The 13,621-nt window shown below is 61.8% G+C and overlaps 2 protein-coding genes and 1 long non-coding RNA gene across 5 annotated transcripts; 2 read left to right on the plus strand and 1 right to left on the minus strand.

Annotated features, from left to right (window-relative positions):
- Positions 1 to 333: 333 nt before the first annotated feature.
- On the plus strand, positions 334 to 7,559 carry GDF15 (growth differentiation factor 15). 3 transcript variants are annotated; one of them, XM_071727584.1, is made up of 3 exons: positions 334 to 1,168; positions 5,248 to 5,571; positions 6,134 to 7,559. In XM_071727584.1, the coding sequence occupies exons 2-3, from the start codon at positions 5,250 to 5,252 to the stop codon at positions 6,970 to 6,972; spliced, it is 1,161 nt and encodes a 386-aa protein (XP_071583685.1). In that variant the 5' UTR covers positions 334 to 1,168; positions 5,248 to 5,249; the 3' UTR covers positions 6,973 to 7,559. The 3 variants fall into 3 exon arrangements, with proteins under 3 accessions (XP_071583685.1, XP_071583686.1, XP_071583684.1); XM_071727585.1 differs by lacking the exon at positions 334 to 1,168 and having other exon boundaries at positions 5,110 to 5,571; positions 6,134 to 6,150; positions 6,187 to 7,559; XM_071727583.1 differs by lacking the exon at positions 334 to 1,168 and having other exon boundaries at positions 5,110 to 5,571.
- A 1,208-nt stretch (positions 7,560 to 8,767) lies between these two features.
- LOC139787974 (uncharacterized) lies at positions 8,768 to 10,810 on the minus strand. The gene is made up of 3 exons (XM_071727427.1): positions 10,681 to 10,810; positions 9,545 to 10,488; positions 8,768 to 9,030 (listed from the first exon to the last, which is right to left on the minus strand). Exons 1-3 carry the CDS (start codon positions 10,808 to 10,810, stop codon positions 8,857 to 8,859), a joined length of 1,248 nt encoding a protein of 415 aa, XP_071583528.1. The 3' UTR covers positions 8,768 to 8,856.
- A 779-nt stretch (positions 10,811 to 11,589) lies between these two features.
- LOC139788222 (uncharacterized) lies at positions 11,590 to 13,297 on the plus strand. Its single transcript, XR_011722791.1, has 3 exons — positions 11,590 to 11,791; positions 13,031 to 13,103; positions 13,218 to 13,297. It is a non-coding gene; the product is annotated as an uncharacterized lncRNA (long non-coding RNA).
- The last annotated feature ends 324 nt before the right edge of the window (positions 13,298 to 13,621 follow it).

The following is a 13,621-nucleotide window of genomic DNA, read 5'->3' on the forward strand; positions in this document are numbered from 1 at the left end:
TGGGGTGCATTGAACTTGACTTCTTGCCTTGGGAGGAAGTTGTTAACCCTGGAGCTTTCCTTGTGGTCTCCAAGAAAATCTTCCTGCAGTGCCAGGCTGCTCCAGGCAGCTGAGTGCTGCAGGAGCTTGGGTTGGTTTGGAGCTGAGGACCAGCAGAAAGTTTGTGTTGGCTTCTTTCAAGCTCCCTCCCCTCCTTTTCCTGCTGCCACTGGTCCTGACTGGGAGCAAAATGGGAAGGGCTGGTGCCACCAGATGGTGCTGCCCTCCAGCTTCAGGGACAGTCTGGAGCTCCAGCACCTCAACAGCTTGGGCTGGGGGGCTCCAAACTTTCCAACCTTTCCATGGTTCCATCATCTCTTGGGTGAAGGAATCTGCCTGAAGGATGGAGGTGGCACCCAGGACCTCTAAAAGTGTTTGAAACCCCTGTAGAGGTGCTGAGGGACATGGGTGAGCATCACCCAGTTGGGTTAATGGTTGGACTGGAAAGGCCTTTTCCAGCTCAAATGATTCCAGGATTCTGTGTCTCCTCTGTGGAGCAGTTTGGATCTTCCTGCACAGCTTTGCTGAGACCAAAGGCTGAAATCCTGTCCCTGGCAAAGCCACCCCAAGGAACCAGGGGGAGATGGAGCTCAGGGAGGTCACACAACCCAAAAGCTGAGCTGGGAGAACTTCCCAACCCTGCTCCAGAGGGTTAACAGTGGTTTGTGACCAGAGCAGAGATCAGAAAGGAAAACCTTTTTTTTTTTTTAAACATTTTTTCTCTGCTTTTTCTGTCTTGGTTTGTTTGGGTTTTTGATGTCCTGGCCCTGGGAATGTGTTTTTTCCAGAGCTTGCTGAGTTCTCCAGCCTTTTCCTTGCAGATGGAGCCCTGGCTCCTTCTGCTTTGATCACCCTGCATGCCAGGAGCACCCGGGAGCTTGGAGACCTTGAAACCCCAACCTGGATCCTGCTCCCTGCTGATGAAACCAGGGAGTTTCTAATTGGCTTGAGGAGGTGCTGACTTCTTCCTGCCAGGCAGCCTTTGAAGGTTGATGTCATCCTCTTGGGTAAACCATGTGGTGATGAGGTCACTTTTTAACCTCAACTCTCCAGAGGGAGGAAAAAAAATCATCCAATTTCTGACTGGTGGGCTGCTTGGATCAGGATTGGGAAGAGGCTTTGGGAAGGGGTTGGTTTTGCTGGGCTCTCACCTCCTCAGAGATCTCCATTTCAGGTTTGGATGGAGCAGCCTGCTCTCCTCTCCCTCTTTTTCTTCCTCCCCCTTCTCCAAACCCTTTGGAAAGGAGGGGGGATTTTTGGGCAGCTCCCTGCCTTTTCCCACCTTCCAAATCAAACCTCCTGGAGCCAAGGTGCTGCGGAGCCCCCACCCCTTCTCTTCCCACCCCCCCTGGAGCTTCCAAAGCAGCTGCTGGGCCAAGGGAATGGCTGGAATTTCCTGCCTGCTGGGAGCAGCCCTGGCCCTGCTGTCAGCAATGGAGAGCTGTGTGGGCAGGTCCCAGGTCAGGCTGGGCTCTTCCTGAGGATGGACACACTCTGAGAATCCCTCAGGATGTGCTTCACGTGGTGGAGATGCTGCTCTGCTGGAGGATTTCCCCCTTTTTTGGGGGTTCCTCACCCAGAAGGGGGGGGACACAACCAGATTTATCTTTCCTTGCTGCTCGGAGGTGAGTCCTGGAGCTGGGCCTGGGTGTCTTGGCAAAGGAGAGGATTCTTCTCCTCTGGAAGCTCCTCTGGACCATCCCTGGATTCTCCAGCACCAGAAGGCCAAGGAGATGATCTGAAGGCTTCAGAACCTCTGCTTTGCAGCCAGTTTGAGCTCGTTGGGGTTGGTCAGGCCCAGAGAAGGTTCCAGGGAGAGTTAATCGTTGACCATGGGTGCAGTGGATGTCTTTGTCCAAGTGGAGCAGAAGTCTCAGTTTTGGCAGATGCTGTAAACCAGCAGCAAAAGGAAGAAAAATATTGATTCTCACCCCAACGGGGCAAAAGCTGCTTCTCTGCTCACCTGACCCACCCTGTGTTGGTTCTTCTGTTTAAAAATGTCTAAAGGTCAAGACAGCCAGGGTTCTGCTGATTCCTCGTGACACTGCTCAGCACTGGAAAACACTGGATCCAACTGGCCAACCATCCCGGGCTGGCAGCAGAGCCAGAGTCCTCCCCTCCCATCCCCCTGCCCCCAGTTCCAGACCTGGAATGAGATGGGATGGAAGAGAACTTGCCCTTGATGGACCACCTGGAAGGCCCCTTGGGTTCTTCCCTCTTCCCTGAGGCTTTTCTCCCTTGGAATTACTCCTGGAAGTGCTGAAGCTGCCTCCAGCATCCCAATTCCCTCAAGACCAACCCCAAAAGGCTGCTCAGAGCTTCTCCTGTGAGGAACCTGTGCTGCTCCTCTCTTCCTGACCCTTGGATGGAAAAATCCCCCATGGGAAAGCCTCATTTACCTCCTTTGGGAGTAAATACCCTCCTGTAGCACCCAACATGCTCGCCCCAAGTGGTTCTGGTTCTGGTTCTGGAAGTGATGGCAGTTGCCTTGGGGGATGCTCTGGTTGTCCTGGCCCCTTCTGCCTCTTCCTCAGAGGATCTCAGCACCTTCCTGGGAGCTGCTTGTGCCACAAAACCAGACCCCAAGTTTTTTTGGGGTGAAGGGCAGCAATTCCCTTCCCACTGCTGGCTCAGCCCAAGGCTGCAGAAATCCCTGGGGGTGGGATGGGGGGTTCTGGGGGAGGAAGTTTGGCAATTTTGGGGGGAAGCAAAGCTCCTGTTGCACACGGAGGGTTTGGGGTTTGTCCCGGATGGAGCCAGGAGCTTCTCTTGGCCTTGCTGGAGGTGGCTCAAGTTGAAGGCCCCACCCAGGCTTGCACTTCATGGGGAAGTGACTCATGTTCATGTTCCTCTTCCCATTTCTTTTGGGGCTTTCTCAGCATTTGATTTGCAGTGTTGGCTCCTTCCCCCCCAACCCTCTGGAGCTGTGGGTGGCTCTGGGGGACACAGGGGGTGGCAGTGTCCAGCTGCTCTGTCCTCACCACCCCGTGGCTGGAGGATGTCAAAAGCTCATTGACACCTCCCCAGGCTCAGCACTGCCCTCTCTGAGCTTCCACTGGGTTTTCTTAGCAGCTTTTCCAGCTGCTGCCTCCCCAAAATCCCAAGTTCTCAGAGCGTGGAGTGAGGGCCGAGCGTGGGGACATCACCTCCTCCTCAACCCCTCTGAGATGTGGCCTCCAGCATCTCCCTGGCCAACTTCTCCAGCTCCACACCAGACAACTGAGGGACACGTGAACCCCAGAGGAACCCCCAGGAAGCAGAGTTGGATAAATGTGACTTCCAGAGGAAGAGGAAACGTGGGAAGGAGCGAGGGGGAGCAGTGGGATGGTGCTGAGAGGCTTTGCAATCCCATCTTGCAGCCTGGTGAGGACAGGCTGGGACATTTCATCACAGGTCACTTCATGCTCCCAACTCTTCATCCCCCCCGACTTTTATGGCTGCTGTAAATCTCCAGACTTCCAGGGCTGGCGCCTTTTTGGGGAGAAAACATCCGGTTTTGGCCAACTTTGATGCTGGAGGTCACCCTGTGTCCCTGGAGGATGGGGCTCGTGCCATGCAATGCCCAGAAAATTCCCTGCAAAAGCAGAAGTTGGGGATTTAGGGGCTTGCTGGGTCTTCTTGCTCAATGAGGGGGTTGGTGAGGGGGGTCAGGAGCTGGGGGGTTGCTGTCCCTTTCCCTCCTTCCAGGAATTGGGGTTGGAAAGGACCCTAAAGGTCACCTGGTTGTAGGGCCAGCACCTGGAGCAGCTCTCCAGGGGAAGCTGTGGTCCCTGCCTGGCTCCTGGCAGGGCAGGTGATGTGTCACCCAAAATAAACCTGGCCCTGAGGGTTCCCCTTGGGGTTTTTTTTGTCCAGGCTGGAGGCTCCAAGCTGGGAAGAGCAGCAGGAGATGGTGGGAAGTGCTGGGAGGTCCTGGATCTCTGGGTGCAGGACAGAGGGGCTGGAGATGGGGTGATCCCCTCCATGTGATGCTGCTGGTGCTGAGAAACTTCTCCTTTCAGGGGTTTTGGGGTGAAATGTTGGGTCTTGGGTTTGCCTCAGACAACTCCTGGAGAAACCCTGGGTGAGAAAAGCAGGAGCAAGGCTGGAGCTGGAGGAAGGGGGGAGAGATGTCCTGAGGGGGAGAGAGAGATCTCCAGGGGGAGATGGATGTCCCGAGGAGGATAAACAGCCATAAATCCTGGGATTATTCTGTCCATCCTGTGGCCAGAGCTCAAACCCCAGATGCTCGACTCCCCTTCAGGCCATTTGGGACCGGCCTTGCCTGCCCTGGCCCTGCTCCTCACCTCATCCCAACCGAGGATTCCTCATCCTTCTGCTCCCATTATTTTTGGGGGTTTTTTCGGGGGGGGTCGAAGCATCTTTTGGAGACGGGTGGTCCCCACCTTTGGTTGCTTGTTCCTGCCGTGGGTTTTCTCCAGTCCCAGCCCTCTCTCGGGGTGATGTAACCCTGGCCCAGGTTGCCTCAGGAGGGATGGGATCCCGGACCCGGCTGCTGCCGCAAGCCGGGCTGGGGTGTCATCAGCCACTTCGGGAGAACAAGGTCCAACAGGACCCAGCTCTGCTCACATGCTGTCACCAGCCCGGCCCTGGCACCGCTCCCCGGCTCCGCTCCAGCTCCCGGGGTGGGGTTTGGGGAGGGAGGAAGGGAGGGAAGCGGTGGGGATCCGTGTGCCGAAAGGTGAGGGATGGAGAAGGCAAGCGAGGATGCGGGGATGGGCGATCCAGCTCCCGCCTGCCCTCTCTCCGTCACCTCCCGTCACCCCCGAGGCCATCGGGTGTCACCCGTGGCCAACGAAGTCGCGGGGGGGGTTGGTGGTGAGGGGGATCCCCCCCGGCATGGAGATCCCTGGGGGGAAAAGGGGTTAAAAAGGCAAAACCGCTGTCTGAGGATAAAGATTCCGAATTTTTCACCTCCGCAGCCCAGACCCGGGTTGGGAATCACCAGAGAGCGACACTTCCAGAGCTCCTGAGGAGAATCCCGGCGAGATTCCTGCTTGGGCGGCACCGGGACAGGGGAGGGGGGGACGGGGGGCGGGCAAAGTTCTGCTCTTTATAAATCCCCATCGGACCCAACTTCATTCATTCCCCCGGCAGCATCGCCGGGAGCAGCACCTCCAGTTGGATTTCGTTTGGTTTGATTGGCTCCTAGAGGGCTCGGTTTATTTTTTTTATTTTTTTTTCCCACTTTTTCATTCCATCCCGGAGCGATGCCGAAGGCTCTGCGGGACCTGGGAGCCGCCTTCACCTTCCTCCAGCTCCTCCTCCTCCTCCTCCTCACCAGCGTGGAGCCGAGACCTCAGGGCTGGGACCAAGAGAAATTCCGTTTGGAAAGCATCAAAAAAGAAATCCTGGAAAGGCTGGGGCTGTCGGCACCCCCCGTGCTCCGGACCCCGCTGGACACCCAAAGCATCCGCAGAGCTCAGCGGCTTTACCGGCAGAAAGTGGCGGAGCTGACCGGGAACCGGAGCCGGGAGGCGGAACCGGGAACCCAGCCCGGGATCAAGCGCCGGCACCGCTTGACCCCCACCCGTAAGTGGCAGCGGTTCCGTGGTGGTGATGGTGGAGGGACGGGGGGGGGGGGAAAGGGGTCGTGTGACAACCACGCCTGTGTCACCCGCCGTGTCCCTGCTCGGGCATGTCACCTCGGCGTGTGCCGGGCCGTGACCGAGCATGACTCGGTGGTGGCCGGGGTCACCCCGTCCCTCTCCTCCTGGTTGGTTTTGGGACGGGAGGGAAGCAGCTGGTTTGTTTGTTGTTGGGGTTTTTTTCTGGAAAAAAATCACCAAAAAATAATAATAATAATAAAAAAGAAATTTTAAAAAGCGCCCAGGAAATACGGGGGTGACAGCTTGGGGACACCCGTAGGTGCTGGAAGTGGCTTGGGGACACGGGGAAGGGACATCCCTCCAGCCCTACTTTGGGCTTTGAAGGGGCTTTGGGGTGATTTAGGGAAATATTCAGCTCCTGAGGCTTGGGCTGAGGGGGAGCAGGAGGGGGGGGGCCCGAGGGGCTGTGGTGGCGATTTGGTTGCTGGTCAGGAGCTGGGGGTGGGAGGGTGCAGGGCTGGTTCTGACCCAGACTGTCCTCACAGTGCTACACCAGCTGGACGTCCCCTGGGACCACCAGAACCCCCAGGGCCACCAGGGCCACCAGAACCCCCAGGGCCACCAGGACCTCCGTGGTCCCCACCATTACCACCTCCTCCTCTCCCGCACGGAATCTTTCCACCGGCAGCTCCGGGTGATCCGGGCAGAGCTGAAACTCTTCCAGCAATCCCTGATGTCCCCCAACGTGACCCCACCCGACACCTCAGGGCCCCCCCGGGTCAACATCTACACCCGAGGAGAGGTTGGGGGGACCCCCCAGCTCCTCCAGAGCCAAGAGCTGGCTGGTCCAGCTCCAAGCCTGGATGTCACCGGAGCCATCCAAGCTTGGGCCACCGGTCCCGAGGACACGCTGCGCCTGGAGCTGGCCTTCACCACCCGTGTCCCAGCCTTTTTGGCCACCTTGGAGAACAAGACGCTGGCCCTGGAGGTGGAAACCTACGAGAACGTGGGAAGGGGGTCCAGGAGAGGGCGAGGATCCAGGAAAACCCGAGGCTTGGAGGAGGAGTGCGGGAAGAGCGACGGGAAGTGCTGCCTCAAGACCTTGAAGGTTTCCTTCCAGGACATTGGTTGGTCAGACTGGATCATTGCTCCCAACAGCTACTCCATGAGGTTCTGCCAAGGTTCCTGTCCCCACAACTACAAAGCTGCCACCATGCACGCCCAGATCCAGGCCCGTGTCCACGCCCTCTCCAAGGCCACCCCACCGCCCTGCTGTGTCCCCGCTGCCTACGACCCCATGGTGCTGATGCACTACGATGGGGAGGGCAGGTTGGTGTCCACCCTCTTCGAGGACATGTTGGTCACCAGCTGCCACTGTGCCTGATGCCACCGCCTTGGATTTAGGGGGGGGAAGGAGCCACACCACCAAGGGATGGATCTGGCATCAATCCTGAGCCGGGTCAGCTCCGACAACCCCAAAAAGCCACAAAACATCTCCAGCTCAGCCCCGGGGGTGATGTTCTTCTCCACAAGAACTTAAACCCTCCTCCTGGTCTCTTCCTATATTTAAATCCAGCTTTTCTCAGGGAGGTGGATCCTTCCCACCCAAAAGAGCCCATATGGGCTGGGGGGGTTCTGTCCCCAAGTGTTCTCAGTGTCTTTTCTCTGCTTAGAGATTTATTTATACGAGGTTTTGTTATTTATTGCTTAAGTTATTGTATTTTATAGCCTTTGGGTGAAAGGGTTTTTTTTTGGGGGATAAAGGGTTTATTTTTTTGGGGGGGTAAAGGGCTGTTGTTTTATTTTTTTCCTTGAGGTTTTGGGGTCTATTTGTATTTTCTATATTTCTATTTGTAATAATGTCACTGAATAAAGTGATGGGAACAGGGATGCTGTCTCCCACCCCAAGTGGGTCACCAAGTGGGTCACCTTCAGCCGAGGGTCCCATGGCTTGGCCCCCTCCCTCCTCGAGGTGCTGGTTCTGGGTGGATTTACTGAGAAATCCCTTTTCCAGGCACCATCCATGCCCTCCCATGACCTTGAGTAAAACCCGGGCAATGCTCCAGAGACCTTTGGGTTGTTGGTGGCCTTGAGGTGGGTGCTGGGAGCAGCCTTGACCTCCTGCTGGGACGTCCAGCTGGGATGTGGCCACCACCCAATTTCCAGGTGTTTCCAACCATGGGATCTTGCAGGGCACCCAAGGACAAGGGGAAACCCCAGACAAGGGTGGTGGCACGTGGGGTGTCCCCAAGGGACTCACTCTGGCTGGATGGGGTGGTTCTGGTGGTTGCAGCTTCTCTCTGCTCCATCTCCTCTTCCAGCTCATCCTGAGGGGTTCCTGGGCTGCCCCAATCCTCAGCAGCTCCAGGTGGGAACCTGGACCTGAGGGATATGGGATATGGGGACCTCCACTCTGGGAATGCAGGCTTTGGGGACCAGGGCTTCAGGGACACAAGTTAGGGACCTCCTTCAGGGACCTCCACTCAGGAGTAGCTTCTGGGGACCAGGGTTTCAGGGACAGAAGCTCTGGGGACCACCAGCCTGGGTCATTTAACATAATTAAACCATTTTATGGGGCAGAGTGGAGTGGCCCAGGAGCTCAGGGGCCACACCACAAGTTGTGATGTCCCCATGTCCCCTTGGGGGTCACAACCTGGCCAAGCTGGGCTTGGGGACTTTCTGGGAGCATTTAAAAAAGGGTTGTTTGTGCGTTTTTTGTGCTTTGTTCCCCAAACTGGGGGATTTAGCAGGGAAAAGAGGCTGGAGGGGGGCAGCAGGCTGCAGCAGGACTGGCCCTGGATGTCCCCATCTGCCACCACGTCCCCACACACAGATGCACCCTGGTACCCACCAAAAGGGGAAGAGGAACCGTGCACCCTGGTGGCCACATGGTCCCCCCCACCTTGCACTGTCCCCCCCACCCTCTTTGGGGCCCCCCGTGTTCCCCCATCCTGCTGCTGGCGGATGTCACCCAGGTGTCCCCGTGGTTGGTGGCCACAGGTCCCCAGGGGGGAGGAAGTGGCAGCCACAGCTCTGGAAACTGGAACGAAGGGGGGGGGGGTGGGTGTATTTTTTAAATTTATATTTTATTAATATTTTAATGTTAAACTTCCCACCCCTTCCCCTCAATAAAAGTGTCCCTGGGACCACGGGTGTGTCCCCATCCCTGTCCCCTCTGGGCTGAGGTCGCCACCAGGGAAAGCCCCTGGGGGGAGCATTGGGGGACCCTGAGCTCCCCCTCCCTCCCCCCCATGGCCCCCCTGGCCCCTCAGTGGCTGTAGAAGTTGTCCCCATGCAGGTCCTGGGTGTTGGCATAGATGGGATGGTCCCCCGGGGGGGTCTCGGTCCCCAGGAAATAGTCCCCATCGTCTGGAGGGGCTGGGGGGCTGGGGGGGGACAATAGGGAGGGTGGCATTGGGGGGGGACAATAAGGAGGGTGGCACTGGGGGGGGACAATAGGGAGGGTGGCACTGGGGGGGACAATAAGGAGGGTGGCACTGGGGGGGGGACAATAGGGAGGGTGGCATTGGGGAGGACAATAAGGAGGGTGGCACTGGGGGGGACAATAGGGAGGGTGGCATTGGGGGGGGAAAAGGGTCAGGGCTGTCAAGGGGCTGGGACAGGTGGGTGGGGTGGGGTGGGATGGGATGGGATGGGTGGGGTTGGGTGGGGTGGGATGGGGTGCGAGGGGGTGGAGTGGGTGGAATGTGATGGGTGGGATGGATGAGGTGAGATGGGTGGGATGGGGTGGGAGGGGTGGGGTGGGGTGGGATGGGGTGGGATGGGGTGGGATGGGTGGGGTTGGGTGGGGTTGGGTGGGATGGGATGGCTTGAAGGTGCCAGCAGATGGGACAACAGAGCCCAGCATGCCACGGCATGGGAGAGGACGGGGTGGGGTGGGGTGGCACAGGCCAATGGGACCCAGCAGAGCAGGGGAGGGGACACCCAGAGCTCACCTGTGCCTCTCCCCCCGTCCATCCCGGTGTCCATCCCCGCGGGGTTCCCGGGGCTCTGGGGGGGCTCACCAGGACGTTCTCATAGTCCGGGCTGGCATCCTCCTCCTCCTCCTCCTCGGTGCCCCCCTCGGTGTCACGGCTGATGTACCGGGACTGCCCGGCGACCACCGCCGGCTCCCACTTACCCCACCCCACCCCACCCCCGGTGCCACCGGTGCCGCTGTTTTTTTTCCTCCGCCGGTACCAAACTACCCCAGCGACCACCAGTACCACCAGTAGCACCCCTCCTGCCAAGCCGGCCGCCAAGCCCACCTTGTCCTGACATTCCCGGCTGTGGAATTCGGTTGCGTTGAGCAAGTCCCGGTGCGGGGTGAGGCAGCAGCAGCGGAGCTGAGCGCGGTTGGGTGAGGAGCAGGGGGCGAGCACGGTGCCCACCGCATCGCAGCGGCACGGCAGGAGCAGGAGCTGCAGAGGGGGCTGGAAGGCGGTGCTGGGCACAGCGGGCAGGGGGTTCCCCTCTAGCCGCAGGGTCTCCAAGGAGGTGGCATTGGTGAAGAAACCCTCGGGAAGTTCCCGTAAGCGGTTGTGTTGGAGCTGGAGGTGGCGGAGCTGCCGCGCTTGGCCGAGGAAAGCGGGCGGGAGGTCCCGGAGAAAGTTGTGGGATAAATCCAGCTCCTCCAATCCCGGCCCCACGCGGGACGAGGGGCTGAGGGCGCCGATGCCGTTGTGGCTCAGCCACAGCCGCCTCTGGTGCTGGAAGGGTTCCAAGTCCAACTGGGAGCACTGGTGGGTTCTGTTGGACAGATCCAGCTCGGGCGGGGGGTCCGGGCCCAGGGGGAAGCAGGGGGAGTCGGGGGCCACGGGGTGCAGCACCAGCACCAGCACCAACAGGGGGGCCGGGGGGGTGCCCCATGGGCCCTCCTGGGGAGGGAATGTGGAGAGGGGGTGTCAGCAACACCCCCACCCCCCAATTCCCTGATGCTTCCCCCCTCCCCAGTACAAACCAGTCCAGCCCTGTCTGGCACACACCCCGCTCCCTTTCTCCCCCCCGGGCAGGGCAACACCCCGGGGAGAGGGGAGGGGATGTGTGGGGGGGATTTTGCCCCCCCCCAGCCCCAGTCCCCCCCCGGACTCGCCTGCGCTCCGGACGCTGCTCTGCGGGAAGAGGAACGGGCGAGTTCCGCTGTCCCGTGTCACCCCGCTGTCCCGTGTCACCCTGCCGGGGCGTAACCAGCCCGAGTGGGGGGGTTGGGGTGCAGCACCCATCCCCCCTGCACCCCCGGGACCCCCCCAGCCCTTCCCGGTGGGGAATTGCTGCAGGGGGGGGGCTCAATGCAGGCTGCGTGTGTCTGTCCCCATCCCGGGGACCCCCGTGGGACTGTCCCCATATCCACGTCCCCCCGTGTCTGTGTGTGCCCCCTCCCCGTGCATCTGTGTCTGTCCCCCACCTCTGTGTCCCCTCCTTCCATGTCTCCCCACGGCCACTCCGACCCCCTCCCTGTGTCCACCGCGTCCGCATCCGCCCCCTCGTGTCCGTGTCCCCGCACGTCCACCCCTCGCAGCCGTGTCCCTCTCTCTGTCCCCCGTGTCCTTGACCCTCTGTGTCCACCCTCGCACTTCCATGTCCCTCTGTCACCGCCGGGGCCACCCTCACGTCCCTCTTCTCCCACCCCTTCGTGGCCGTGTCCCTCTTCACGTCCCCTGTCCCTCCGTGTCTCCCCCCCATACCCATATCCACCCCCTCGTGTCCCTGTTCCTCCACGTCCACCCCTCGTGCCCGTGCCCCCCCATCACCGCCGTGCCCGCGTCCCTCTTCCCATCCCTGCCACCCTCCCCTCGTGTCCGTGTTTCCAGGCCCCACCGTCCCCACTCCCCCCGTTGTGTCCCTTCCTCCCCACCTCCCTCTGTGTGTCCCCCCCCTCCCCCGTGTCCCCTCTCTGCCATCGCCCCTTTAAGCCCGGCGGGTGCCGGTGACGCGGGGGGGGGGTGGGGGGGGGTGCTCGTGCTGCTGGAACAGCCGCGCGGGGGGGGGGGGGAGGCGGCGCGAGGCGGCGGTTTCAAGCTCCCCCGCGGGCGCGCGCGGCCGGAGCCGGCGGTGCCGGAGCCGCGATGGCGGCGGAACGGGAAGGGGAAGGGGAACGGGAGAGGGAAGGGGAGCGGGAACGGGGCCGCTGACAGCCGCCGCCGCAGCATGTACGGCAAGGGCAAAGGCTCCGGTGTGCCCTCGGACGGCCAGGCCCGAGAGAAGTGAGTGGAGGCGGCGGAGAAAGGAGGGGGGGGGGCGGAGGGGGGGATTGGGTTAAGGGGGGAGGGCGGGCGGGCAACCGGCCCCGGGGGCGCGGAAGTTTGATAGCGGGGTGATGGCCGGGAGAACGGGGATGGAGGGGGAATAACGGGGGGAATAAGGGGGGCGGGAGGAACCCCGCGGCCCCGCCCCGCCGGGGAGCACCGGCAGAGCCGCGGGGGCAACGGGAGCCGTCGGGGCAAAACCGGGAACCGCGATGGCACCGGGACCACCGAGAGCCGCGGTGTCCCCTCCTTCCTCGGTTCCTGCCCCCCCACACCCTCCTCCGGTGCACCCGATGCTCCCCCGGTCCCTGCCATCACCCGGGCCACCGGGAGCCGCGATGTCCCCGAGGCCACCGGGAGCCGCGATGTCCCCCCCGGTTCCTGCCCCCTCCCCCTTCCCGGTGCACCCGATGTTCCCCAGGTCCGTGGTATCCCCCGGGCCACCGGGAGCCGCGATGTCCCCGGGGCCACCGAGCATCGAGCACCCCCCCCCTGTTCCCGTTCCCGTCCCCGGTCCCCTGCCATCCCCCGGGCCACCCGGACCCGCGATGTTCCCTCGATCCGTGATTTTCCCCCGGTCCGTAGCATCCCCCGGGGGCTCTGATGTCCCCTCCGGTCCCTGCCCTCCCCCCGTGGCCAGCGGCAGCGTGTCCCGTGGCCCCGGGCTGTCCCCGCCGTGTCCCCGCCATCCCCGGGGTTCGCACCGGAGCTGCCACCCCCCCTCCTGGAGCTGCCACCCCCCCTCCTCCTCCTCCCCGGGGGGGTCCCGGTTGTCTCTGCCCGGAGGTGACGACGCGGCCCCGGTGTCCCCTGGAGGGGGACGGGACACCCGTGGTGACCCCGTGTCCCCCGTGGGCTGTGTCACCCGTGCCCGACGGGAAGCGGTGGCAGGTGGGGTGTCCCGGGTGGGACTCGGCGGTGTCGCGGGTGTCACCGTGTCCGGGTGTCACCGTGTCACTCGCGGCGGTCCCTTGTGGGCAGGTGACACCGCGGGGACAGCTGTGTGGGGACCCCACAGCGGTGAGGGTGACACGGGTGGGGGGTGACACCGGTGGGGGGGGGTGACACCAGAGGAGGTGACACCAGGGGGGTTGTGGCACCAGGGGGATGGTGACACCAGGGGGAGGTGACACCGGGGGGGGGGGGTGTGACACCGTGGGGGTGTCACCCTGTCGCTGTCCCCATCCCTGTCCCCAGGCTGGCACTTTATGTCTACGAGTACCTTCTCCACGTGGGGGCCCAGAAATCAGCCCAGACCTTCCTGTCGGAGGTAAAGGGGGGGGGGGGGTTACACCTCCTGCCCCCCCCATCTGATGAATTTCGGGGGCTGCAGCCCCACGGGGAGGTTTGACCCCTCCCCCCCCCCCCGTGCCCCTCCCCACAGATCCGATGGGAGAAAAACATCACCCTGGGAGACCCCCCGGCTTCCTGCACTCCTGGTGGTGGTGAGTTTGGGGGGGGGGGGGGGGTCAAGGGGCTGTAGGTCCGGACCCCCCCCCCTCCCATCCCCCCTGGAGTAGGGCTGGGGGGGGGTGTCCCCCCATCACTCCCACCCCATCGCTTTGTACCCCAACCCCCCCCCCCCTCTCTGCTTTTCCCAGTGGGGATTTTTGGCCCCCCCCACCCCCCCTCTGTGCCCCCCCCCCCTTCCTCTGGTATCTCCCCCTCTCCCCCCCCCCCTTCCTCTCCCCCTCCCTCCTTTCCCACCCCAGCTCCTCCCCAGCCCCCCCTCCAGGCCCCTCCAGATGGATCCAATTTGGCACCAAGTGTGGGGCGAAGGGGGGGGGA

This window comes from Heliangelus exortis, chromosome 28, assembly GCF_036169615.1.
Source record: "Heliangelus exortis chromosome 28, bHelExo1.hap1, whole genome shotgun sequence".
NCBI classification, from domain to species: domain Eukaryota; kingdom Metazoa; phylum Chordata; class Aves; order Apodiformes; family Trochilidae; genus Heliangelus; species Heliangelus exortis.